General features: G+C 41.3%; 1 protein-coding gene across 7 annotated transcripts in view; it reads right to left on the bottom strand.

Moving 5' to 3' along the window:
- The window catches only part of CREBBP (CREB binding protein), a 181,099-nt gene that overhangs the window by 102,620 nt on the left and 50,884 nt on the right, over window positions 1-27,595 (bottom strand). For all 7 annotated transcript variants that reach the window (XM_058433772.1, XM_032145432.2, XM_058433776.1 and 4 more), the window contains exon 2: window positions 22,647-23,359. In XM_058433772.1, coding sequence (XP_058289755.1) covers window positions 22,647-23,359 — 713 coding nt within the window. The remainder of the gene's footprint in view (window positions 1-22,646; window positions 23,360-27,595) is intronic.

The raw sequence follows: 27,595 nt of genomic DNA, 5'->3' as shown, positions 1-27,595 counted from the left end.
GTTCTTGTGTTAAAAATTTTAAAAACTCAGAACATAAAAATCAAACCTTTCCTTGCTACCATCATGTAAGAAAAATATTTTTCAAAAAGTGATCTTGCTTACTTTTTATTTTATTGATTGATTGACTGAGATGGAGTCTCACTCTGTTGCCCAGGCTGGAGTGCAGTGATGCAATCTCGGCTCACTGCAACCTCCCCCTTCCAGGTTCACGAGATTCTTCTGCCTCAGCCTCCCGAGTAGCAGGGACTACAGGCGCCTGCCACCACGCCCGGCTAATTTTTTGTATTTTTAGTAGAGACGGGGTTTCACGGTGTTAGCTAGGATGGTCTCGAACTCCTGACCTCGTGATCCACCTCCCTCAGCTTCCCAAAGTGCTGGGATTACAGGCGTGAGCCACCATGCCCAGCTACTTACTTACTATTTTTTTAGAGACAGCGTCTCACTCTGTTGCCCAAGCTGGAGTACACGGTGCAGCGATGGCTCACTACAGCCCCGGCCTCCTGAGCTCAAGCGATCTTCCTACCTCAGCCTCCTGAGTAGCTGGGACTATAGGCACGTGACACCACACCCAGCTAATTTTTAAAATGTTTTGTAGAGATGGAGTCTCACTGTGTTGCCCACACTGGTCTCAACCTCCTTGGCTCAAGCAATCCTCCTCCCTCAACCTCCCAAAGTGTTGGGATTGCAGGTGTGAACCACTGCACCTGGCCAAGATCACTTTAAAAAATAATGTTTAAGAAAATTAATTATGCTGGCCTCTTGCACATAGGCCAAGGCACATTTTTCTAGCCAGAAAAGCTGACTTCTTTTTTGTTTGTTTTGTTTTTGAGACAGAGTCTCTCGCTCTGTCACCCAGGCTGGAATGCAATGGCGCAACCTCGGCTCACTGCAACCTCTGCCTCCTGGGTTCAAGCTATTCTCCTGCCTCAGCCTCTTGAGTAGCTGAGATTACAGGCATGTGCCACCATGCCCAGCTAATTTTGTATTTTTAGTAGAGATGAGGTTTCTCCATGTTGGTCAGGCTGGCCTCGAACTCACGACCTCAGGTAATCCACCCACCTTGGCCTCCCAAAGTACTGGGATCACAAGCGTGAGCCACCACGCCCGGCCAAAGCTGACTTCTTTATGGGTCTTACAAAAATTGCTTGGCTGAATTAGTATTTCAGATTAAGAGCCATAACCCAATCAGACCACAGGCAAAGCTTACAGCATACAAGGGTATGTTTCTAGAAAGGAATAAGCAGTAAATTCTTTCATTTGACAAAAATACTCCCGGGAAATCAGACTCACTCTCCAGGTTATCTGTTCTATAAATTTTGTGTATGGGGGAAAACCTGACCCACACACAGAAAATAAGGTCTTATATATATTTCCCCACCATAGTTTGAATACAGCTGTATTAAAGACAAAATGATGCAGTAGAAAAAAATACAGGCTTGGAATCAATCACAGGCGGATTTTAAGTAAAAGTCTACCACTTTCAAACACATGTCATCTTGAATAATTTTCTGGATAAGCAGTAAAGTGGTTCAGAATATTTTACTCCTTGTTATAAAAGACATATGGCACCCACCTCACAGGATTATTAAAAATGAGATAAAGCAAGATCATGTTTGCAAAGCACCCAGCACAGTGCCCAGTACAATAGGCATGTCCTTTTCTGCTCTTCCTCTTACTGTAATTCAGGAAGAATAAATATAGTAATTGTTATCCTTGCTCATACCGGGATCACACTGAAATTTTATGCTATAGTCATATATATAATTTTCAAAAATGCAAAAAAAAAATTACATGGTAATCAACATAAAAACTCTTAGATATTTTAACTCGGTGACAGATGGACAGCAAATTACTGTCTATGGTAATTTGTATAAATGTAACTCTTTTTAAAATATAGCAAAAATATTTTGGAAAACTTGGTCCTTGAAGTTATGATTTGGACCCATTTACATTAAGATGTTAGATGTGGCACTTCCCAAGTTTCTACAGTGAACTTAATCCTCAGACGATTCAGAAGATGAGAGAGAACGTTTAAAGTGTGAAATACACAGTCACTATGGGACAACCATTATATACCATAACGTTACGTTCACACCATTAAAATGGAGAGTATCTCCCAGTGTGACTACACACAACAATCACATCACCAACACCTCCTAGGGCTTAGTGGAGCTGTAACTAAGTGTGCAGGACTACAAAGGAATTGTGAATTGAATAGATTCCAGAGTTGACACAGTGCTAGAGACATAAGTTCTGATCAGTCAGTTTCAAGATCTTGCTGAACACCCCAGGAATTAAACTGAGACCCCAAAAAAGACCATGTCTAAGGAACAGGGCTCCAAGACCTGCCCTAAGTAAGTTTAAAAACAAGCTTTGCGAGAATCAAACTGATCTGAGTAATTTAAGTGCCTGCCAGAACAAAACACACTAATAAAGGACAATAAAACCCATATTCAACAACATTATCATCCACCATGTCCACTACACAGTCTAAAAGTACTGGACATGCCGAGGAGCAGGAAGATGTGACCCAAAACCAGGAATTCTATATTTAAAAAAACAAAAGACTGCAAATGAAACAGATACAGAGACGACAGAGATGTTGGAATTTGCCTCTAAAAGAAGAGCAGGAAGGCAGGAAAAAAAGGAACAAAACACAGAAGCGGCAAACAGAAAACAAGTAAGATGAGAAACCTAAACCCAACAATTATCAACATTAAATATAAATAAACCAAACACTACAATTAAAAGACTAAGGTTATCAGAATAAATTAAAACAAGATTTAATACCATGCTGTTTACAAGAGACATACTTAAGAGACAAAGTTAAGAGTGGGCTGGGTGTGGTGACTCATGTCTGTAATCCCAGCACTTTGAGAGGCCAAGATGGGCAGATTGCTTGAGCTCAGGAGTTTGAGACTAGCCTGGGAAACATGGCGAGACCCTGTCTCTACTAAAAATACAAAAAAAATAGCCAGACGTGGTGGTGTGTGCCTGTGGTCCCAGCTACTCAGGAGGCTGAGGTGGGAGGATCACTTGACTCGGGGTGGGGGACAGAGGCTGCAGTGAGCCCAGATTGCGCCACTGGACTGCAGCCTAGGTGAGAGTGACATTCTGTAACAAAACGAAACAAAAAGAGTGAAAAAAAAGTTGTGAATGCTAATCATAAGGAGTCTACATTAAATATGAGAAAAAGAAGATAAAGACAAAGAATATTAAGAAAAACAAATATTTCATAATGATAAAAGGCTAAATTTACCAGAGGCATAACAATCCAAAATACATATTTAACCTAATAAAACAGTTTCGAAGCACATGAAACAAGTACTTACATTTTGTTCTGACTAAACGAAAAACTAGACAAACCTAAAATTGTAATTGTAGATTTTAATAATCCTCTCTTAGTAATCAATAGAACAAAAAAACATAAGGATTTGAACACCATCAACCAACTTATTCTAACAGACAATTATGAAACATCACATCCCACAACTGTAGGATACACATCCTATTTTTTTGAGACAGTCTTGCTCCGTACCCAGGCTGGAGTGCAGTGGCGCGATCTCAGCTCACTGTAACCTCTACCTCCTGGGGTGAAGCGATTTTTGTATCTCAGCCCCCTCAAGCAGCTGGGACTACAGATGCGCACCACCACGCCTGGCTATTAATTTTTTTTGTACCTTTAGTAGAGACAGGTTTCACCACGTTGGCCAGGCTGGTCTCAAAGTGATCTGTCCGCCTTGGCCTCCCAAAGTGCTGGGATTACGGGCATGAGCCACTGCGCCTGGTCATTCTTTTCAAGTATAGATAGAATATTTGTCAAGAAAAACCATTTGCTGGGCTGTAAGACAAGTCTCCAATTTCAAAGGACAACAATCATACAAAGCATGTTTTCTGAACACAGCAGAGTTAAAAACCAACAACAAAATATCTACAAAACTCCTAAATATTTAAAAGCTAAACACACTTCAGCATAATCCCATAATTATGGCATAATCCATAATCCATGTCACATTCACATGTGAATAAATCACATGTAAAATATAAACATTTTAAACTAATTTTAAAAATGTATTAAAATTTAAGATGCAATTAACAACAGTATTTGGGGTACTTTTTTATGTTTATGGATTTAAAGGATTCAAAGAAATGGGGAAATAAAAAAGATGCATAGGGTTTAAGGAGAAATTTATTGCCCAAATGTTAATATTGGAAAAGTCTAAAATCAGTGATACAAACTTCTATCCCAAAGAAAAGCCAAAATAAGCAGAAGAAAATAAAGACAGAAATAAATGACATAGAAAACAAACAAGAAAAGGTTGACAAAAACAAAAGCTAGCTGTTTGAAAATATTAATAAAATGGACAAACCCCAACCTAGATCAATGAGGGAAAAACAAGAGAGCACACCAGACATTATTATAAATTCTATCCACATTAAGATAAGAGTAGAGAGGCCGGGCATGGTGGCTTACACCTGTAATCCCAGCACTTTGGGAGGCTAAGGCAGGCGGATCACTTGAGGTCAGGAGTTCGACACCAGCCTGGCCAACATGGCGAAACCCCTCTTCTACTAAAAATATGAAACTTAGCCAGGCATGGTGGTGTGCGCCTGTAAGCACAGCTACTTGGGAGGCTGAGGTGGGAGAATTGTTTGAACCCAGGAGGTGGAGGTTGCAGTGAGCTGAGACGATGCCACTGCACTCCAGCCTGGGTAAAGAAGTGAGACTCTGACTCAGTTTAAAGAAAGAAAGAAAAGAAAAGAGTAATGTTATGAACATCTTCATGCCAAATCAATTCAAGAACTTAAAATGGATATATTACTTAAAAACACAAATTACCAAAATTAGCACAAGCAGCAGAAAGTTTGAATAGCTAATACCTATTAGCTATTCAAATTTAAAGTAATTGAATCATAATTTTAAAACCTTCCTACAAGGAAAACTCCAGACCTGGATCGCTTCACTGGTGAATTTTATCAAACATTTAAGGAATAAATAATACTAATCTTAGATGAACTTTCAGAACAGAGGGAACAATTCCCAGGTAACTTCATGAAGCCAGTATATTATTGTTACCAAAAACAAGTAAGAACACTCCAAAAAAAACAGAAAGTTATAGACCCATATCACTCATAAATATATCAATCATGCTTCACCCAAAGACAAGGACATCTTCTGAGAAAAGTGTCATTAGGTGATTCTGGTCACTGTGGGAATTTACACTTTTGAGTGTACTTACACAAACCTAGATGGTGCAGCCTACTACACACCTAGGCTGTATGGTATAGCCCACTGCTTCCAGGCTACAAACCTGTACAGCTTGTTACTGTGCTGAATACTGGAGGCAACTGTAACAAAATTGTAAGTATTTGTGTATCTAAACATAGAAAAGGCACAGTAAAAATATATTATAGTCTTATGGGACTACTGTTATATATGTAGTCTGCTGTTGACCGAAATTCGTTATGTAGCACATTACCGTGGAAGCATAAATCCTGAACAATATTTTAATAAATCAGATCTAGTAATATATAAAAAAGATAACACTCCACAATCAAGTGGGGTTATCTCACAGGAATGCAAGGCTGGTTCAACATTCAGAAAGATGTAATTCACATTCAAATAAAAAAAAAACACCCTATGATTCATGTCAACAAATGAAGAAAAGATGTGGCAAAATTCAGTAATCGTTTATGATCAAAAGACTCAGCAAACTAGAAACAGAATTCCTCATCCTAATGAATGATACCTAAAGCCTACAACTAACATTATACTTAACGAAAGGCTGAACGCTTTTTTCCCATAGATCATGAATAAGACAAAGGAAGAACACTGTCATTGCTTTTATTAAACATTGTGCTGGCCAGTCACGGTGGCTCACACCTATAATCCCAGCACTTTGGGAGGCCGAGACAGGCAGACCACCTGAGGTGAGGAGTTCGAGACCAGCCTCGCCAACATGGTGAAACCCCATCTCTACTAAAAATACAAAATTAGCTGGGTGTGGTGGCGCAAGCCTGTAGTCCCAGTTACTAAGGAGGTTGAGGCACGAGAATCACTTGAGCCCCAGAGGTGGAGGTTGCAGTGAGCCGAGATAGCACCGCTGCACTTCAGCTTGGGCTACACAGTGAGACTCCATCTCAAAAGAGACCCAAAACAAACACACAAAACATTGTACTAGAGGTCCTAGGCAGAACATTAAAGCCAGAAAAACGAATAAAATGCATACAGATGAAAAAGGAAGAAGCAAGCTATCTTTATTCTCAGACAACATGTCCCAGAAAATTCTAAGACATCTTACAGAATTAATAAGTGAGTTTAGCAGGGTTACAAGATACAACATTAATATAGAAAAATTTATTATACTTCTCCATACTAGCAACAAATAATGGTCTAAAACCTAGGAATTAAACAGAAATCAAAACGAGAAACTAAGCAACCTGACTTTAATACTTACTGTAAAACTAAAGTACACCTATGAAAGTTTCATCTATGAAACTTTTGTGATTGATAAAACTGACTTCATTAAAATTAAAACTGCCCCTTCAAAGATAATGTCAAGAGAATGAGAAGACAAGCCACAGACTGGGAGAAAATATGTGCAAGAAACACATCTGATAAAGATCTACTTACAAAAATATATAAAGAACTCTCAAAACTCAACAATAACAACCTGTTTTAACAACGGGCCAAAGACCTTAATACACACCTCATCAAAGAAGATACACAGATGGCAAATAAGCGTATGAAAAGATGACCCACATCTTATCAGAGAAATGCAAATTAAAAAAATGAGATACCACTATTTGCCTATTAGAATAGCCAAATCCAGAACACTGTCAACACCAAATGCTGGCAAGGATGTAGTGCAACAGGAACTCTCATTCATCACTGGCGGGAATGCAAAATGATATAGACACTTTGGAAGACATTTTTGCAGTTTCTCACAAAACTAAGCATATTCTTACCATATGATCCAGCAATTGTGCTCACTGGTATTTACCCAAAACAGGTAAAAACTTATGTCCAGACAAAAACCTGCACATGGATGTTTATGGCAGCTTTATTCATAATTGCCAAAACTTCGGAGCAACCATGAAGTCCTTCAGTAGATAAAGGGATAATTGCCATGAAAAGACCCAGAGGAACCTTAAATACCTATTATTAAATGAATGAGGCCAATCAGAAAAGGCTACACACTGTATGACTGTAACTTTACAAAAAGGCAAAACTATGGAGACAATCAGTGGTTGCCAGGGTTTTGGGAAGGAGAGAGGGATGCAGAGGTGAAACACAGAGGACTTTTAGGGCAGTGAAAATACTCTGCATGACACTATAATGATGCACATGATTATACATTTGTCCAAGTCCACAGAATGTACAACACCAAGAGTGAACCCTAATGTAAACTACAGACTTCGGATTGATTATGATGTATCAATATAGGTTTACTGATTGTGACAAACTGTACCATTCTAGACAGAGGAGTTGGGGAGGATGTTGATAATGGAGGACACTAGGAACTAGGAGAACAGGGAACAGTTGGAAAATCTCTGTACCTTCATTTCATTGTGAAGCTCAAACCACTCTAAAAAAAACCAAAATCTTTAAAAGCTTTTCTTGGGCCGGGCGCAGTGGTTCACGCCTGTAATCCCAGCACTTTGGGAGGCCGGGGCGGGTGGATCACGAGGTCACGAGATCGAGACCATCCTGGCTAACGCGGTGAAACTCTGTCTCTAGTAAAAACACAAAAAATTAGCCGGGCATGGTGGCGGGCACCTGTAGTTCCAGCTACTAAGGGAGGCTGAGGCAGGAGAATGTCATGAACCCGGGAGGTGGAGGTTGCAGTGAGCCGAGACCACGTCACTGCACTCCAGCCTGGGCAACAGAGCGAGACTCCTTCTCCCAAAAAAAAACAACAACAACAACAACAACAACAACACAACAAAAAAAAAAGCTTTTCTTAAAAAACAAACTAAATGAATAGAAAAATAGATCAATTGAACAGACTAGAACAGAGATAAAGGAATTTTTTTTCTATGAAGGGCCAGTTAATAAATAATTTAGTCTTTGCAGATGACCTATGGTTTCCATTCCAGATTGTTTTCTTTTTAAACAATCCTTAAAAAATATAAAACCCATTCTTACGTGGCAGGCCATATAAAAACAGGTCATGGGGCTGGATATGGCCCATGGACTACAGTTTGCCCTTAGACTACAGAGTCCAGAAACAGACACCTCCTTGTACAGTCAATTTCATTGCTAGTTATTTATCTAAGAGAAATGAAAACTTCTATGCTCACAAAAAAAGCTATACAACAATGTTCACAGAAGATTTATTCTTTTTTTTTTTTTTTTTTTGAGACGGCGTCTTGCTCTGTCGCCTAGCTTGGAGTGCAGTAGTGTGATCTCGGCTCACTGCAAGCTCCACCTCCCAGGTTCACGCCATTCTCCTGCCTCAGCCTCCCAAGTAGCTGGTACTACAGGCGCCTGACACCACGCCCGGCTGATTTTTTGTATTTTCAGTAGAGACGGGGGTTTCACCACGTTAGCCAGGATGGTATCCATCTCCTGACCTTGTGATCCGCCCGCCTCGGCCTCCCAAAGTACTGGGATTACAGGTGTGAGCCACCGTGCCTGGCAGAAAATTTATTCTTAATAGCTTCAAACTGGAAACAACCCCAATGTCCATTAATGGGAGAATGGAAAAGCAAATTATGCTCTGGTCACAAAACAGAATACCATTTAGCAATAAAAAAGAACTAGTTCATGCCAACAACATGGATGAACCTCAGAAAACAAGCTGTGAGCAAAAGAAGCCTTATTAAAAAGCACATACTAGTATAAGTCATCATACTACATGATTCCATTATGGGAAGTCTGAGAACAGGCAAAGCAATTCATGGTTAAAGAAATTAGCAGCCGGGCACGGTGGCTGATGCCTGTAATCCCAACACTTTGGGAGGCTGAGGTGGGCGGATCACTAGGTCAGGAGTTCGAGATCAGCCTGGCCAACATGGTGAAACCCTATCTCTACTAAAAAGACAAAAGCTAGCTGGGCATGGTGGTGCACACCTGTAGTCCCAGCTACTCGGGAGGCTGAGGTACAAGAATCACTTGAACCCGTGAGGTGGAAGTTGCAGTGAGCCGAGATCGCGCCACTGCACTCCAGACTGGGTGACAGAGCGAGACTCCGTCTCAAAAAAAGAAAAAGAAAAAAAAGAAATTAGCAGTAATTGTCAGGGGATGAGTGGGGACAGAAAAAGGGAGGCATACAAAGGAATTTTCTGGGCTAAGAGAAATGTCCTGAATCTTGATGGGGTGTGGGTTACATGGGTAAAGGGTTTTGACAAATATAAGATCTGTGCATTTCATGCTATGTAAATTACAACTACAAAAATAATCAAAGTAAAATAATAAAAATATTTTAAAAATTAATACAGGTAGGTCTTTAACTCCAGGTCTTAATAGCTACCTTTAGTTGATAAAGTAACGAAGATAATGGTTTTTTGTACAAGTACGGTCATGTGTTGCATAACAACATTTCAGGCAACTACAGACCTCATATACAGTGGTCCCATAAGATTATCATGGAACTGAAAAATTCCAATGGCCTAGTGATGTAGTAGCTGTTGAAACTGTCATAGCATAAGGCATTACTCAGGTGTCTGTGATGCTGCTGGTGTAAACAAATCTATGCACTACCAGCTGTATAAAAGCATGACTCAATTATGTATAGTACATAATAGTCGATAATGATAATAAATGACTATGTTACCGGTTTATGTATTTATTACACTTATTAGGTTTATGCATTTACTACCTTCTACTTTTTCTTCAGTTAACTGTAAAACAGCCTCAAGACAGGTCCTTCAGGAGGTATTCCAGAAGGCAGCATTGTCATTATAGGAGATGACAGTCTCCCATACATGTTACCGCTTCTGAAGACCTTTCAGTGGGACAAGATGTGGAGGTGAAAAACAGTGATATTCATGATCCTGACCTTGTACAGACTTAGCCTAGTGTGTGTGTGTGTCTGTGTGTATGTGTGTACATTTATGTTTTAGCTTTTAACAAAAAAGTTCAAAAAATTAAAGAACTGGCCAGGCACAGTGGCTCATGCCTGTAATCCCAGCACTTTGGGAGGCCGAGGCAGGCACACTGCCTGAGCTCAAGAGTTTGCGACCGGCCTGGGCAACATGGTAAAACCTTGTCTCTACTGAAATACAGAAAATCAGGTGGGCGTGGCAGCATGCACCTGTAGTCCCAGCTACTCGGGAGGCTGAGGCAGGAGAAATGCTTGAACACAGGAGGCGGAGGTTGCAGTGAGCAGAGATTGCACCACTGCACTCCAGCCTGGGAGACACAGCAAGACTGTCTCAAAAAAAAAAAAAAAAAAAAAAAATTTAAATAAATAAAAATTTTACAATAGAAAAAAGCTTACAGAATAAGTACAAATACTTTTGTACAGCTGTACGTGTTTGTGTTTTAAGCTAAGTGTTAATACAAAAGAATAAAAAAGTTTTTAAAAACCTGAAGTTTATAAAGTGAAAAGTTACAGTAAGCTAAGGTTACTTTATTACTGAAATTTAAAAATAAATAAATTTAGCATGGCCTAAGTGTACGGTGTTTATAAAGTCTAAGCAGTGTACAGCAACGTTCTCGGCTGTCACATTCACTCACCACTCCTTCACTCATCCACAGCAACTTCCAGTCCTGCAAACACCATTCATAGTAAATGCCTTATACAGGTGTGTTTTATACACACACCTGCCCAACCCCTGCCACACACACCAGGATCTATGCTGCCCAGGCTGTTCTCCAACTCACAGGCTCAAGTGATCCTCCTGCCTCAGCCTCCTCAAGTGCTGGGATTGCAGGCATGGGACTGAGTGTCTGGTCAGGTGTACTATTTCAAATCTTTTATACAGTATTTTCTACTATACCATTTCTATGTATAGAAATGCTTAGGTTTATAAATACTTAGCATTGTGGCGCTGTGTCACAACTGCCCAAGTATTCATTACAGTAACATGATTTATAGTCTAGGAGCAACAGGGTATACTATATAGCTGAGGTGTGTAATAGGCTATGCCATCTAGGTTTGCATAGCTACTCTATGATGCTCCTACCATAACATAATCACTTAACCATGCATTTCACCCCCATCATTAAGTGACACATGACTAAGTTACTCTTCAAGATGGTCACCTGGGAGATACGTCAAATAAAAATCTTCATTGTTGTTATTATGCTAAACATTCATTCAGTTTGTGTTACAGAAAATAATCAGCCAAAAAGTTAACTGGAAATACTACTCCAACTTTGACTTTAAAAAAGATACATAATTATAGATAAAAGACTGGTAGAGAAAACATCAGGTGTATGTTTTCTTTAGCGCTAAGTATGACTGGGTGATAGGCTTATAGGCAAGATTTTCTTTTCTAGACATTCCTGTGCTAATTTTGTATAACAAACATCAATTTTTTAAAAGTTGATATACGATTTTGATCTGTTGCCCGGGCTGGTGTCAAATTCCTGGCCTAAAGCAATCCTCCCACCTCGGCCTCCCAAGTAGCTGGGATCACAGGAATGAGCCACCAAGCTCAAGAGCTACTTTTACTACCAAAAAATGTTTTCGGAAAACATTAGAAAAGCAGTCTCATTATCACTTCAAATGCTGTGTGGCTATCTCAAATATTTTATGTGGCAAAGCACCTCGCCAGTTCACTACTTAATATTCTCTGAAAGGTTTTCAGTAAACCTATGCATATACTAAGAATGTTACATACACCATCTCATTTAATCGGCATGCAATTCTGTAAGATAGAGATTATTATCCATTTTTAATTGATAGAACAATTCTCAATGGCAGCTACTATTATCCTCATTTAAAAGGCAAAACACTAAAACCCAGAGAGATTAAATAAGTTTCCCATAGCTAATAATTAGTGAAGCCTGGATGTGAATTGAGGCAGCATATTCCAGAGCCCACGCCAGGCTTGAAAGCAATTAGCCACTACATCTGCAGAAGGCAGTCTGAGCTGCTGCTATTACTACTGCTGCTGCAGTAAGTACACTAAGTACTATGTGTGTGTCAATCCATTTAATATACATATGCAATCTCATTTAATTAAAAAGTTTAAAAAAGAAATTCATAAGGCTGGGTGAGGTGGCTCATGTCTGTAATCCCAGCACTTTGGGAAGCTGAGGCAGGCGGATCACCTGAGGTCAGGGGTTCAAGACCAGCCTGGCCAACATGGTGAAACCCTGTCTCTACTAAAAATACAAAAACTTAGCTGGGCATGGTGGCACATGCCTGCAATCCCACCTACTCATGAGGCTTAGGCAGGAAAATTACTGGAACCCAGGAGGCAGAGGATGCAGTGAGCCGAGATCGCGCCATTGCACTCCTGCCTAGATAACAAGAGTGAAACTATGGGGAAAGAAAGAAAAAGAAAGAAAGGGAAGGGGAAGGGAGGGGGAGAGGAAGGGAAGGGAGGGAAGGAAGGGAAGTAAGGAAAGAAAAGGAAAGGAAGGAATGGAAAAAGAGAAGAAAAGGAAAGAAAAGAAATTCATGATTAATTATCATGGGAAGGTAGGTACATCATGAATCATGCATTCTATAGGACACCTATGATCATCTTTCGTTAGAGTCATAATAAGATCCCTGAGCCAGTCCTAGACTGCTTAACATCTCTACTAAACATCTGTGCCCACAGGAATTACATACATCCCACATTACCCTGTATTAATTCATGGCACTACAGTTTCATTCTACAAACTATTTTTGTTGTGATCTTTTAAAAGAGGCCAAATTAAGATGTGCTTAATGTAAAATTCCCTCATTTCTTTGTGCTAAGAATCAGATGACTTCACGTGAAAAAGTGACAAGCAACAGACAAATGTACAGTATTATTTCTCTTGCTATTAAATATTAGAAATTCCAGCCAGGTATGATGGTTTCACACTTGTAATCCCAGCACTTTGGGCAGCCAAGACAGCAGTCGGCTTGAGTTCAGCTCAAGACCAGCCCAGGCAACATAGCAACACCATGTCTGCATTAAAAAGAAAAGAAAAAAATGGTTGGAGTTCAGGTTTTCAGGCTCTTTCTGGTCTACCTTGTGGCAATTTGAGAGTCCAGCATCAGTTTCTGCTGGGTTTCAAAGATCCAGGAGAAGCTTAGTGTTGTGTCGAAACAGCCAATGGACCCGTCACAAAAGTTTAATCCAACCCTGGTCCCAGAGTCTTCAAAAATGCTCACTGAAGAAAATTCCCAGGACGATTTAGGGGCCTCTCAAAACTTCTGCTCTGAGACGTTGATAAAGAACCTTAGTAACTTGACTATCAACCCTAGTACCAAATTCTCTTCCCTTCTACCAGAAGGCTCACCCCAACAACAGTATACGGGAGCAATGATCCTCAGGGAAATCAGAGATGACTTGCTTTACAGGAGAAGATTTAAGAACACTGCTGCCTATGCAGAAAGAAAGGATGGCAAAATTGAGATACCTGTTACTCGGCAGAGTTCCTAGGCTTGAAAGAGAACTGACAAACACTGGGCTTAAGGGAGTTCGGCATGAAACAAGAAGTGGACATTTCAGATGTTGCTGCAGTTTCTGCGTGTGTAACAGATGGGGTACTTTTGAGAGTGCTAGAATAGGGAATTACAACACTGAGCCACTTCAGCCATAAACCTTATTCTTGTACTTTTTTTTCTTGCTGGTAATTTTATGTAGCAGGTTGAGAAAGCTACTTTATGCTACAATAGACTATACCAAAAATTTTGATATTGAGTTCTAGGATGTATTTTTCTTGTATCTTTTCCTTTCTACCATGATACTAGTGATGTACAAGGGGTCTGTGTAGTTTGAACGTACCTGAATAACTTCAGTATACCTCAGCTCTACTGTTCAATTTGACTCAAAGAAGCCAAGAGGACGTAAGCATCCCCATGTGTTTTAGAAGCCCAAAGCCAGTGAGATGAAACCCAACATCGAGAATTTGAAGCAAAGTCACTTGTGGGTAAAGAAAGCATTGGGTAGTTTGGGTACAGTGTAATCATAAGAAAAATTTGGGTTGCAGTAAGAGGAAACTTTGTGCTCTTTTTACAATTTTCAGTACAAATAAAGGTGCATATAAAAGAATCAACTTTTTTAAAAAAAATCAAAAAAATTAGCCAGGCATGATGGTGCACACCTGTAGTACCAGCTACAGAGGAGGCTGAGGCTGGAGCATTGCTTGAGCCCAGGAGTTCGAGGCTGCAGGGAGCCATGATAACGCCACTGCCACTCTAGCCTGGGTGACAGAGTGAGGCCTTGTCTCAAAATAAATAAATAATATTAGAGATTTCCAATAATCTACCCAAAATAGAGAAGGTAGATTAGTCATTTCTTAGCCAACTTGGTTCTACTAATTCTTTACTGACTATATTCTGCTAATCCATTCCTTTAGAGCACAGATTCTCAGAGTGTGGTCCCTGACCACCACAATTAGGGTCACCTGTGAGCTGGTTAGAAATGTCATTTCTCAGGTCCCAGCCAAAATCTGCTGAAACAGAAACTTGGTAAGTTGGAGGCAGAAATCTGTCTTGACAAGCCTGCAGTGACTCTGCTGAATATTCAGGTTTGGGAACCACTGTTTTACAGTATCTGACCAAAATGATGGCTGAGTCCTGGGAGCTGATCTAATGTAAAACTTTTACTCCAGGAACTCCTCCAGTCAAAAATCAAGCCCTGTGTTTTCTGACCACTTTCTAAAAAAGACGAATATTCCAAAAACTTTATTCAAAAAATACGCCCTAATCTAACCCCGTATAAAGACGGATTACCATACAAACTATTTTGGTCACGTTTCAGATTTGTTAGTTAAAAGAAAGTACTTAAAAGATTTCTAAGGTCACAAAAACAAATTCTTATCAACCTTAAAATTAGAATGCCTCTGGACCCCTTGACCCGAAATTACACCTTCCTCTTTCTACCAGCTTCTGGCTTCCTTCTGTCATCTCTGCGCCGAGCAACATCTCTCAACACCTGTAGCCAGGAGAGAGAGTGTCTGTACAGCTTCTAAATCCTACCTAAATTGGTCTTTGTTGCTTTCTTTCTAGAGGACAAGTGTATGAGTTACTTTCAGTAGAAAACGAGAACATGCTCCCCTCATAAGACAAAATGTTAAGTTTTGCTACTGTCAAAATAAAGAAATTGTTTTATTTTGTTTTTTTCTTTAAAAAACTCTTATCATGCCTTCTATCACAAGAGTAAACAAAAGAAAAAAATAGTAATATCATGTATTGTTAATATTGCCATGTTGTCAACAAGGGTCATGTTTTTCCTACTGTAAATATTTTAAGAGTCACATAAAATTAGAAATGAGATGGCAGGGCATGGTGGCTCATGCCTATAACCCCAGCACTTTGGGAGGCTGAGGTGGGCAGATCACCTGAGGTCAGGAGTTCAAAACCAGCCTGGCTAACATGGTGAAACCCCATCTCTACTAAAAATACAAAAAATTAGCCTGGCGAGGTGGCAGGTGCCTGTAATCCCAGATACTCAGGAGGCCGAGGCAGGAGAATTGCTTGAACCTGGGAGGCAGAGGTTGCAGTGAGACGAGATCACGCCACTGCATTCCAGCCTAGGTAAAAAGAGCGAAACTCCCATCTCAAAAAAAAAAAAAAAAAAAATTAGGAATGAGAAGAGGAGAAATAATCACAAACATCAAAAATGACAAAGAACTGCACACATTTTTGCACAGCTTTAAGTTAACAAATTTTAAAGACTAGACGAAAAGGATTTTCTACTAAAACAGAAACTGTAAAACTTACGAAAGAACAGGCTGCACTGCATTAGTGTTAAGAGGCCCCTGGCCAGACCATGTGGATGCAAGCCTGGTTCTGGCACTCACTGGCAGCCTCCACTTCTTAATCTGTAACATGGGACTTGCCTACCTCCTATCTTTTTTTTAAACAAAGATTAAAAGTTAAGTATCTTTTAGTTTTTCTCAAAATCAAAGCAAATTTAGACTTTACTAAATAAAAATGATATTGACCTAAGAGACTACTAAAAGCCTAAAAGAGCCAATATTTATAGAAAATAGCAACAAAGTTGTCAAAGATCTTTTTTTTTTTTTTTTATTTTGAGTCAGAGTCTCACTCTGTTGGTATGCTTGACTGTGGTGGTGCGATCATGGCCCACTGCAACTTTGCACTCCTGGGCTCAAGCAATCCACCTGCTTCAGCCTCCCGAGTAGCTGAGACCACAGACATGTGCCACCATGACCAGCTAATTTTTAAATTTTTTTTTAAAGATAGGGTCTCCCTATGTTCCCAGGCTGGTGTTGAACTCCTGAGCTCAAGCAATCCTCCCACCTCAGCCTCCCAAAGTGTTGGAATTACAGGTGTGAGCCACCACGCCCGGCACTACTGTCAAAGATCTTCAGTCACTTCCTAGGAAAAAAAAAGGCTTCAGGCCCACATCACTGTAAGGGTGAAGTCTCTCAATTCTTCATGTAATAGATAATTCCAAATCGATTTAAACTGTTTCAGAGAATAAATATGAAAGACTTTCAAACTCTTTTTGATCAAGTTAACATAACACTGATATAACAACTGACAAAGCACAAAAAGAGCTATGGATCAATCTCATCACTGATAAATGAGAAACAAAATTCTAAATGAAACACTAGCAATTAAAACTCAGCAATACATTAACTTTTGATTTTACAATTACAGAGATGGTTTAATTTGGTATTATAAAACCTACACAGATAATCTGTCACATAAATAAATGGAAAGTGAAAAATCACAGGTTAATCAACATAGGTAGGTATCAAAAAGAAATTTGATAAAACCTAACATTTATATTTTATCATTTATTTTATGAGGAATAGATTATGCCCCAATTTTAAAAGAAATATACTACTGACTATAAACCAAAGCTCACATTATTCTTAATAATAGAACACTAAATACACTTCCATTTAAGTAGGATACGAGACAGGGATGCCTAAGAGCATAAACACTGGCAAAAAATATTGGCAAGGAGAAAATAAAAGATCAATAATGCAAAAGATGACTATCTCCTTGGAAAACTCAAGAGAATCTCCTGAAAACGTACTAGAATAATTAAGATAATCCCATAAAGCAGCCAGATTACTAGAGTAGCATATACATAACATCTCTCCTATATTAAAATAGCCAGTTAGATAATGAAATATAACTCATCACCAACAGCAAGAAAAACCACATAATACCTCCAGAAATAAACTTAGTTAGGAAAGATTTATTACACAGATAAAGAAAACCATACTATGCTTCCACGCAACATAAGACCCCCAGAAAAGATAATTTATATGTATAAGACGACTCAGGAAGTCACAAAACTGTTAAAATGTCACATCCCTCCTAAAATGACTTATAAAGTTGTACTGAATCTTATAAATCCAAAATCCCAAAGATTTTTTGCTTTTAAAATTTGAAAAAAAGTCCTAAATTTATCTAAGACAGTGGGGTTCTCAACCCTGGCTGCCATGAAAATCATCTGAGGAACCACACACTATACGAATGCTTCTACTATATCCCCCAGATTCTTACTTAATGGCTCTGTAGTGGGGTTCAGGCATCACATTTTTAAAAACTCTCCAGATAAATCTGATAAAGTGTAGACAGAGTTGAGAACCACCTGTGTGAGAAATAACTAGTGAGGTCATATACTAAAATTCATCACACAGCTAGGTTAATAGGTTTCTGGCACAGGAACAAGCAAAGGTCAATGGAACTAAAGAAAAAGAGTTCAGAAATAAGACCCAAATCCTATATATTTGAAAAGAGACTAAAGTATATACCAAAAACAGCACACTATATCAGTGAGAGAAAAGATGGATTACCAATACTAAATAAATGGTACTAAGATGATTATAACATGAAAAAATATATACTGCTGGATCTTTGCGTCTCACTCCTTACGCCAAAATAAATTGAGTTAAAGATTCAAGGAGGCCAGGCACAGTGGCTCACGCCTGTAATCCCAGCACTTTGGGAGGCCGAGGTGGGTGGATTGCTTGAGCTCAGGAGCTCAGGACCAGCCTGGGCAACATGGCGAAACCCCGTCTCCACAAAAAAATACAGAAATTAGTAAGCTGTGATGGTGCACGCCTGCAGTCCCAGGTACTAGGGAGGCTGAGGCAGGCGGATTACCTGAGACCAGGAGGCAGAGGTTGCAGTGAGCCGAGATCATGCCACTGCACTCTAGCCTGGGCAACAAACTGAGACCCCATCTCAAAAAAAAAAAAAAAGTCATGTAATAAGGAGAAAAATACAGGAAAATATTTCTTAATTTTTTAATACGAAAAGCACTTCTAAAATATGACATAAAACCTAAAAGCCATAGGAAATAAATGGATAAATGTGTTTCTATACAAACTGAAAACATACACTTGGTAAAAACATATTGTTAACCTATGTGACCATATTCCTGGTGAAACAGACTATGGCAAGTAACAAAGGGGAAAAACATGTTTTAAGAGACTTAAGGATATAAATTAATGAGAAAAAGTGACAAACAATTCAAGAGAAAAATGGACAAAGATTACGAACAATCAGTAAAATACCACTGCCCTTGACCTTATGAAAAGACACACTTACCAAAGAATACAACTTGCTTAACAGAATGTCAAGTAAGTAAAAGGATGGTAATATTCAGTGTTGGTCAAGATTTGGATAGAGACTCATCCACTCTTGATGGAGTAATTTGCACAATATTTCTGAAGAGTATCTGAGATTATCTATGCTTATTTAAAATCTCAGTATCTTTTCATTCAGAAATTCCATGTCCAATAAATTATCTAGCAGATATGGTCACTCAGCTGTACAAAGGTGTATGTACAATGTGTTCAAAGCAAAACTGTGAAAACAGCAAAATACTGGAAATAACCTAAATGCTCGGCCTACATGGCACAAGTCCTTAAATTACGATATACCCAAATCAGGAATTCCTACTATACCTATGAAGAATGACTGACAGCTACGCAGAGCATGGAAGAATTTACAACTTGTATTGTTAAGTGGTGGGTGGGGAGGGGAGCATCTACACTCACAAGAAAACGTTGTGTAATGCTACTCTTTATGTCTGGGGAGATAGCACACACATGCCCACACCCCTCTCTCTAAGCCTCTATACGCATACACCATCTCTGGCAGGACAGATAAGAAATAATAGTTGCCTTTGGTGAGAATTTGGGAGAACCAAAATTCAAGAATTAAGAATTAACTCTCTGGTTCTTACTCTTGAGTATTTTTATGGTTGCTTGTCGTTAAATCATGTGCATGTTTACTTTCTAAAAACAAACTTTAAACAAGTCTGTGACCCATTAATTTTCCTTTTCAGAATCTAATCCATGACATGTGGACAGGCACTGTTGTACTAGTGAAAAGTCAGAAACAATCCAAATGTTCATCCTCAGAGGATTAGATCAACAAATTATGATGTATCATATAATGGAATACTTTGCTATCAGTAAGAAAAAAAAAGTCTCTGTGCAGTGTCACAGAAAGCCATCGAAGGTAAACTGCCAAGTAAAACAGCAAGGTGCTTATGTAGTCTGGTTTCATTATGTATTTTAAATCTTTATCTGTAAGGAGGATGCTGCTTTTTTCCTACTATTTTAATTATTTCATAGGATGTACTTCCTGTGTAATAGTTCTTAAAACAAAATTATCTTGAAAAAAGCGCCTTTTCCCTGTGCATTTTAAAATCTAGTTGGCTCTGCTATCGTAAGGTTCTAGAGAGGGAATGGTTTAAAAAGGACTTGTGTCTTGCTCTTACTTTCTGCCCACCACTACTTGGTCTTTCATTCCACCCAAAGGCAATGACACATCTTTAAAAAATGCACTCTATCCACCTCTAGTGGGCTGCTTTGAGATACCTATAGGAAACAAGAGACAACTGTCCCCAGCACGCTAACGAGGCTCACTTTCCAAACAGTGACATCAACGAGTTCTTTGTGAAAGAAAGACTACTCTGTATAAAGGAACCCCAGGATGGAATGAAAAGCCTGGGTGGACAGAGGAGCATGAAGTGTTACAGGTGTAATCAGCAAAGTCCAACCTCTGGAAGACACTCTCTAGGATAAATAGCAGACAACAACCAAAACATGTTTCTTCAATAAATAAATTGTAAAGATCCCACAGACCAACAGAGAACAGATTCTTAAGAGGCATATCAACTAACAGAAATGTAGATTTTGAGTAAAAATCTATAAAAACTAATCATAGGCCGGGCGTGGTGGCTCACGCCTGTAATCCCAGCACTTTGGGAGGCAGAGGCAGGTGGCTCGCTTGAGGTCAGGAGTTCAAGACCAGCTTGGCCAACATGGTGAAACCCTGTCTCTACTAAAAATACAAAAAGCCGGGCACGGTGGCAGGCGCCTGTAATCCCAGCTACTCGGGAGGCTGAGGCAGGAGAATCACTTGAACCCAGGAGGCGGAGATTACAGTGAGCCCACATGGTGCCATTGCACTCCAGAGCCTGAGCAACAGTGAAACTCCATCTCAATAAAAAAAAAAAAAAAAAAAAAATTACAACATATGAGACCCCTGGAAACGTGACTATTCTGTGGATACTGGCTGACATGAAGTTACTGTTAAATTTGTTAAAATGTGATAATGGCTTTGTGTTTAGGTTATACAAAGTCCAACTTCTACATATATGTTATCAAAAGCTCTTGAAGTGCAGTCCAGGGTCCCAGACCTTTCAGGGGGACCATGATGTCAAAACTATTTCCATAAAATACTAAGACATGATTTGCCTTTTCCCTCTGATTCTCTGACAAGCACACAGTAGATCTAGTTTTCTAGGTACTTTGTGATGTATGATTCCACTGCACTGGACGGATAATGAAATGTGTTTCAAAATTCTGTTTTACTATTTAATATAATAAATATTGAGAGGTATACTGCACATGTTAAAGAAATCTCTTTGGGGTCCTCAGTAATTGTTAAGATTATTCAGGAGTCTTGTGATTAAAAAAAAGTTTGGTAATCACTGCTTTATACTATTATGTCGATTTCATATGATTTAAACTCTCCAGAATAGACAGAGTTTTAAAAATGGGTAGTAAGGAGCAGAGTGATGAATGAATTGGGAAAAGAAACAAGGATCAATCTCTCCAGGAACCATAAACCCATGAGAAATTCCTTCTCAATCGACACACTCATACAGACTCTTCTTCAAATGCCAGGTACAAGTAAAATTTAAGTTCACGTTCCCCTCTACTAACATTTCAAAAGAGACAAATGCAATTTAAACACTGAGCATTACTTCATCTTCATTTCTTAAGTTAAAAAAAAAAATCCTCTCGTTTCCGACAGTCACAGGGTTTTGGATCCGTCACCCAACGCTCTCATCGACCTTGTGGGGAAACTGTGTTCTACTCTTATTTCTCCCTCACCCCTACTTGGGACTAAACGAATGCAAAGAACAGCCCAAACTGATTTTCTGTTCTGGGATGTGCTGAATTCCCCTGCCTGAAGACGTGCCTGGTGGCTGCCGCTGAGAAGCCTCTGGCCGCAGAGGGTCCACAGTGTTTGTCACTTCAGTGGGAATAAGCTGCGCTTCCTTCTCTGCACTCCACCCTGTCAGCCCTGGGCTTTTCCAGCTGTCTCACATCTATCCAGGCATTTGCCTTCCCCCTTCTCCAAGTTCAGCTCCTACTCTAGAAGGCAGCTGCAAGGCTGGTGGCTGCAAATCCCAGCCCAGGCCTTTCCCTAGCAGAGCTCGTGTGTGTGTGTGTGTGTGTGTGTGTGTGTGTGTGTGTGTGTGTGTGTGTGTGTGTGTGTGTGTGTGTGTGTGTTGGGGGGATGTGGGTGACCCTGGAACCACCTGGAGGCTGCTGCTGCTTTTTTTTTTTTAAGAGACAGGGTTTCGCCACATTGCCCAGGCTGGTCTCAAACTCCTAGAGTTGAGCTATCCATCCACCTCGGCCTCCCAAAGTGCTGGGATCACAGGCGTAAGTCACTGCGTCCAGCACCCATATAGAGGCTTCTTAAAGCCCAGGCCCCACCCCAAGCTTCTGAGTCAATAAAGAAGTCTGCATTTCTAACAAGCTTCTAGGGGATGCTGCTGCTGCTGCTGGTCCAGGGGACCCCACTTGAAGAACCACTGCACTGGTGTTTCCTCTGGGACCCGAATGCCTGTGCTTCTCCCTGGCTCTGCCACCTCTTCCCTGTTAACATGGCAGAGAGTGAGTTGACAACCTTGGAACACAGTTTCCTCATTCAGTGAAATGGATACTGTGCCAACAGATACTTCACTGGTTGGCCATAGAGGAGCACACAGACCAGTGATCACCTCCTCAGTGGGCAGTACACAGGCAGGAAGCAACCTTTACCAGGTTCACGGACACATTAGGCCCTGTATTTTCCAACTGCCTGACCTGCAATCTATCCTACTTCTTTAAGAATTCCCATTTTAAAGACAGAAATGGGGCAGAGATCTTTATCCTAGAAAAAAATCTGTCTCTTCCAAGCATGAGTGGCACGTGGAGAGCCCAAGAGGAAAAACAGGAGTGGGCCACGTGGTCCCATTTTACACATTACTCGGAGGGAAAGCCCGCGGTTAGGTAGGAAGTATTGAAAGTGCTTCAGTTCACTTACCTTGGCCATGCCTCCTGCCTGTGCGGTGTTCAGCCCCGCGTGACCAGTCATTTGCGGGGAAACCTGGGTTAGGGTCTCAGCCAGCACGCTGCTCGTGGCGCCCTGCATGGCTGGAGTAGGGTACGGCATTCCAGCTCCCCTTCCTCTGCCAGCAGCCCCAAGAGATCCATTCATGACTTGTGCCTGCCCTTGTGAAGCCTGATTAATTAAGCTATGGCCAGAGTTACTATTGAGGAGGCCAGGGTGGGTCTGGTTAAAGTTAGCATTCATGCAGATACCAGGTCCAGTCTGTGACGTGGCAGGGCTGCTAGTCACCAGCCCCACTTGCTTTTGTGCTTGAGGATTCAGTGCTTGGGAGGCAGGGGGGGTGGGCCCAGAGGTGCTGGCTGCCTGTTTGGGCAGGCTGGGGGCTGAAGAATCTCCCTGGCTCAGAGGGCTCTTGCCCATGGCACTGAGGCTGGCCATGTTCGCACTGTTCGGCTGCCCTTGAGCCTGGCCACCCAGGCCCTGCTGCACGGGGCTGCTGGCGCTCACATTTCCTATTCCTGGGTTGATACTAGAGCCGCTGCCTCCTCGTAGAAGCTCCGACAGTTGTTTATGTTTGGAAGCAGCATCTGGAACAAGGTTCCCACTGTTTAAAAGGCCTAATTCTCCTCCATTGGGTATCAGCTCATCAGGAAGATCATTTTCCAAGTCAAACAATGATCCAAAATCTAGAAATTAAACAGAAATGGAAATGAGAAACTAAGCAACCTTTACAGCTCTCCAACTGCCATGTTTCTATGATCTTAACCTAATGGGGCATTCAGCACGAACACTAGCATGTCTTAGGAGTCATGTCATTAGCCAGGTGTGGTAGTGCATGCCAGTAATCCCAGCTACTCGGGAGGCTAAGGCAGGAGAATAGCTTGAACCTGGGAGGCGGAGGTTGCGGTGAGCCAAGATTGCGCCACTGCACTCCAGCTTGGGCAACAAGAGCGAAACTCCGTATCAAAAAAAAAACCAAAGAGCAATGTGAAAACGATTTACAAGTTTGTTTGGGAAAATAAAAAAAGAAAAAACATCCTTCAAATTCTGAAGACAGAAAAGTTAAATAGAGATGAGAAGAACAGCCCTACTGTATTTATCATATTCTAAAACAATAATTAAATAGTGTGGTGTTAAGGGCAAACTCAGATATACAAATTAAAAGAAAACAATGGGAAGACCCCAAATTCAGTGAATTATAATTTTAAAATGCTTTTAAGAACGTATGTGTGGCCGTGTGCGGTGGCTCATGCCTGTAATCCCAGCACTTTGGGAGGCTGAGGCAGGCAGATCACGAGGTCAGGAGAGCGAGAAACCCCCGTCTCTACTAAAAATACAAAAAATTAGCCGGGCGTGGTGGCGGGCACCTGTAATCCCAGCTACTCGGGAGGCTTAGGCAGGAGAATGGCGTGAACCCGGTGGGTGGAGCTTGCAGTGAGCCGAGATCGCGCCACTGCACTCCAGCCTGGGAAACAGAGTGAGACTCCGCCTCAAAAAAAAAAAAAAAAAAAAAAAGTATGTGTGTAAAAAAGTAACTGGGCATTGACTTAGATGAACAGCAATTTGGGGACAATAAAGCCAATCTTAATTACTTTTTTTTTTTTTTTTGAGACGGAGTCTCGCTCTGTCGCCCAGGCTGGATGGAGTGCAGTGGCGTGATCTCGGCTCACTGCAAGCTCCGCCTCCCAGGTTCACACCACTCTCCTGCCTCAGCCTCCCAAGTAGCTGGGATTACAGGCGCCCACCACCATGCCCGGCTCACTTTTTGTATTTTTAGTAGAGACGGGGTTTCACCGGTTAGCCAGGATGGTCTCTATCTCCAGACCTCATGATCCACCCGCCTCAGCCTCCCAAAGTGCTGGGATTACAGGTATGAGCCACCGTGCCAGGCCAATTACATTATTTAAAAGTTAAAATACAAGAAATAAACTAGCTTTAACGCAAAATGAAATCAGTGATTTCTTAAAGTGTTGAAGCTGCAGGAAATGATAATAAAGACATACACAGAAACTACAAAGAGTTGAAAATAAGAGCCTAAAAGTATTTGTAGTATATGAAAAGGGTAAATGTCAATCATACAGGAAGATGAGTAGCACACTGAGTCCTGACTATAAATGGACAAGGGACATAAGCAGGTCTTCACCCCAAAGGGAGATAAAACACTAAAGAAAATAATCTGTCCTTCCTGATGAGGAAACAAATGGGAACTAAAACAACCCCTTTTTTCTGGTCCCTTTCAAAGTTACTTTTCTCTGAAGCGTGGCCTACGCATGTCATCTCTACCCTCTCATTTCCCACGCACTCTAACCCACAACGGCCAGGCTATTCATGTATGTGCAAAGGAAGAGGTATGTAGAAATATGTTCGTCTTAGTATTATCTGTAGCATCCAAAAAATAAAAAGCACAAAAAATACCCAGAGGCAGTTTTTCCTAGTGGTTACAGACTAGACTGGGGCTGCCCACACTGGACTCCAGCCCTGCCTCCAGCTCCCCATTCATTAGTGATGTGACCTTGGTAGGTTACTCAGCCTTTCTTTGCCTCAGTTTCCTCATCTGGAAACTAGGGTAACAATGGCCCCTACACCTCATAAGGCTGTTGTGAGGACCAAATGAATAAATAAGTGTAAAACATGACTGAGAACAAACAGTGCCTATGGGTGGTAAATGCTAAGTACTGTCTATTATTATTACTGCTACCCGTAACAGGAGGTTTAATAAGGTGCTATATAATACTTTAAAACATCAGGCCGGGCGCGGTGGCTCACGCCTGTAATCCCAGCACTTTGGAAGGCCAAGGCGGGTGGATCACGAGGTCAGGAGATTGAGACCATCCTGGCTAACACGGTGAAACCCGTCTCTACTAAAAATATAAAAAATTAGCCAGGCGTAGTGGCAGGCGCCTGCAGTCCCAGCTACTCGGGAGGCTGAGGCAGGAGAATGGCGTGAACCTGGTGGGTGGAGCTTGCAGTGAGCCGAGATCGCGCCAGTGCACTTCAGCCTGGGAAACAGAGTGAGACTCCATCCCAAAAAAACAAACAAAAAACACCATACGTCGGCCAGGCACGGTGGCTCATGCCTGTAATCCCAGCACTTCGGGAGGCCGAGGCAGGCAGACGATCTGAGGTCAGGAGCTCAAGACCAGCCTGGCTAACATGGCGAAGCCCTGTCTCTACTAAAAACACAAAAATGAGCTGGGTGTCGTGGCAGGCGCTTGTAATTGCAGCTACTCGGGAGGCTGAGGCAGGAGAGTCGCTTGAACCTGGGAGGTGGAATTTGCAGTGAACTGAGATATCGCCATTGCACTCCAGCCTGGGCAACAAGAGCGAAACTCTGTCTCAAAAAACAAACAAACAAACAAAATACACACACACACACACACACACACACACACACACACACACACACACACAAAGAAAAGAAAATTAAAACCTTTTCTCTGCTTGGTGGCAGACCCTAATGTCTGCTCACCCAATACCCCTGGCCCCATGCTGCTGGCAACACCCACATGATCTGAGGTGGCTGCCTGGGAGGTTCCTCTGAGGAACCTTCCCTGGCCACAGGAGGGAGAGTGACCAGATAAGCCCACCACCATGATCATGTTCCCCTTTGCAGGTGACACAATCTCAGCTAAGGGAAGCTGAAGGTACACTGAACCAGGCCCATTGTGGAAAAGGTGTTCCTTCCTCACAGTAAGGGATGCTCAGAAAGAAATCTCCCTCCTCTTCTTCACCAGATCTCGTCATGGGTGGGTGACAACCACCCTGTAGCCAGAAGAGCAGACACCACTTGCACGCTAAGGATGGCCGTAGCCAAAAACACAAACACCTGGGGTGGGTAGATCATCTCTGAACTGCTGAGTGATGCAACCCTAGTACTTCCTCACCTTCAAACTTCATGTTATGTGACAAAATACACTTACTATCACTTAAGCCATTTTAGCAGGAGTTTAACCTCACCCTAACCCTAACACACCCATCATGTCTATGGAAGAAGTTCAAACACCTTCTCATGGCACGTGAGGCTATCTTCCCGGCCTTCCTTTACAGAACACCGGATGCCCCCTACTTTCCAGCCACAACACTGAGAGCTGGCACAGGCATTGGGAATCTTTCTTCTTGAATCTCTCGTTAAAAAGCTCACCTCAGTTCCCACTCAGATTAAACACAGCAACTATGAAGACTTTCTTTGGGCTGCCCCTGCAGAACAGACCAGTGCCTCTTGTCAGTCTAGAAAACCATGTCTAACACACACTTGTTATCTGTTATCTTCCCACCTGTCTATAAGGAATGAGGTGTGATTTAGGAGTGTGTACATGCATGCAACAGTTTTTGCAGAAAAACTGAGACTGAGAGTAAGTTGCAGACAAAATGACACTGTTCTCCTAAGTACTTCAGTACATATCTCCTAAAAACATCCTCTTACATAATCACAGTATGCATGTGCAACTCAGGAAGTGTAACACTGATACAATACTGAATATATTGCCCTTACTCAAATTTTGCTGGTTGTCCCAATAATGATCTTTATCACACATCTGTCTCTTCAAAATGACATGTCCTGTAGCCATGAGATTACAAGATCCAAGATCTAATTCAGCATCATGGTGCATTTAATTGTCATGTCTTTGTCACCTTGTTTAATCGAAAAAGGATCAAAGGTTCCCTGGCCTTTGTCTTTCGTAACTGACATTTTATTCTTATTTATTTATTTATTAGACAGAGTCTTCCTCTGTTGCCCAGGCTAGATGGAGTGCAGTGGCACGATCTAGGCTCACCGCAACCTTTGCCTCCCAGGTTCAAGCAATTCTCCAACCTCAGCCAGAATAGCTGGGATTACAGGCGTGCGCCACTGCACCCGGCTAACGTTTGTATTTTTAGTAGAGACAGGGTTTCCCCATGTTGGCCAGGCTGGTCTCGAACTC

The sequence above is a fragment of the Hylobates moloch genome, unplaced genomic scaffold (assembly GCF_009828535.3).
Source record: "Hylobates moloch isolate HMO894 unplaced genomic scaffold, HMol_V3 SCAFFOLD_23, whole genome shotgun sequence".
In the NCBI taxonomy this organism is placed as follows: Eukaryota; Metazoa; Chordata; class Mammalia; order Primates; family Hylobatidae; genus Hylobates; species Hylobates moloch.
Note: the sequence above shows the minus strand (reverse complement) of the source record. Positions and strands in the feature narration are given on the sequence as shown.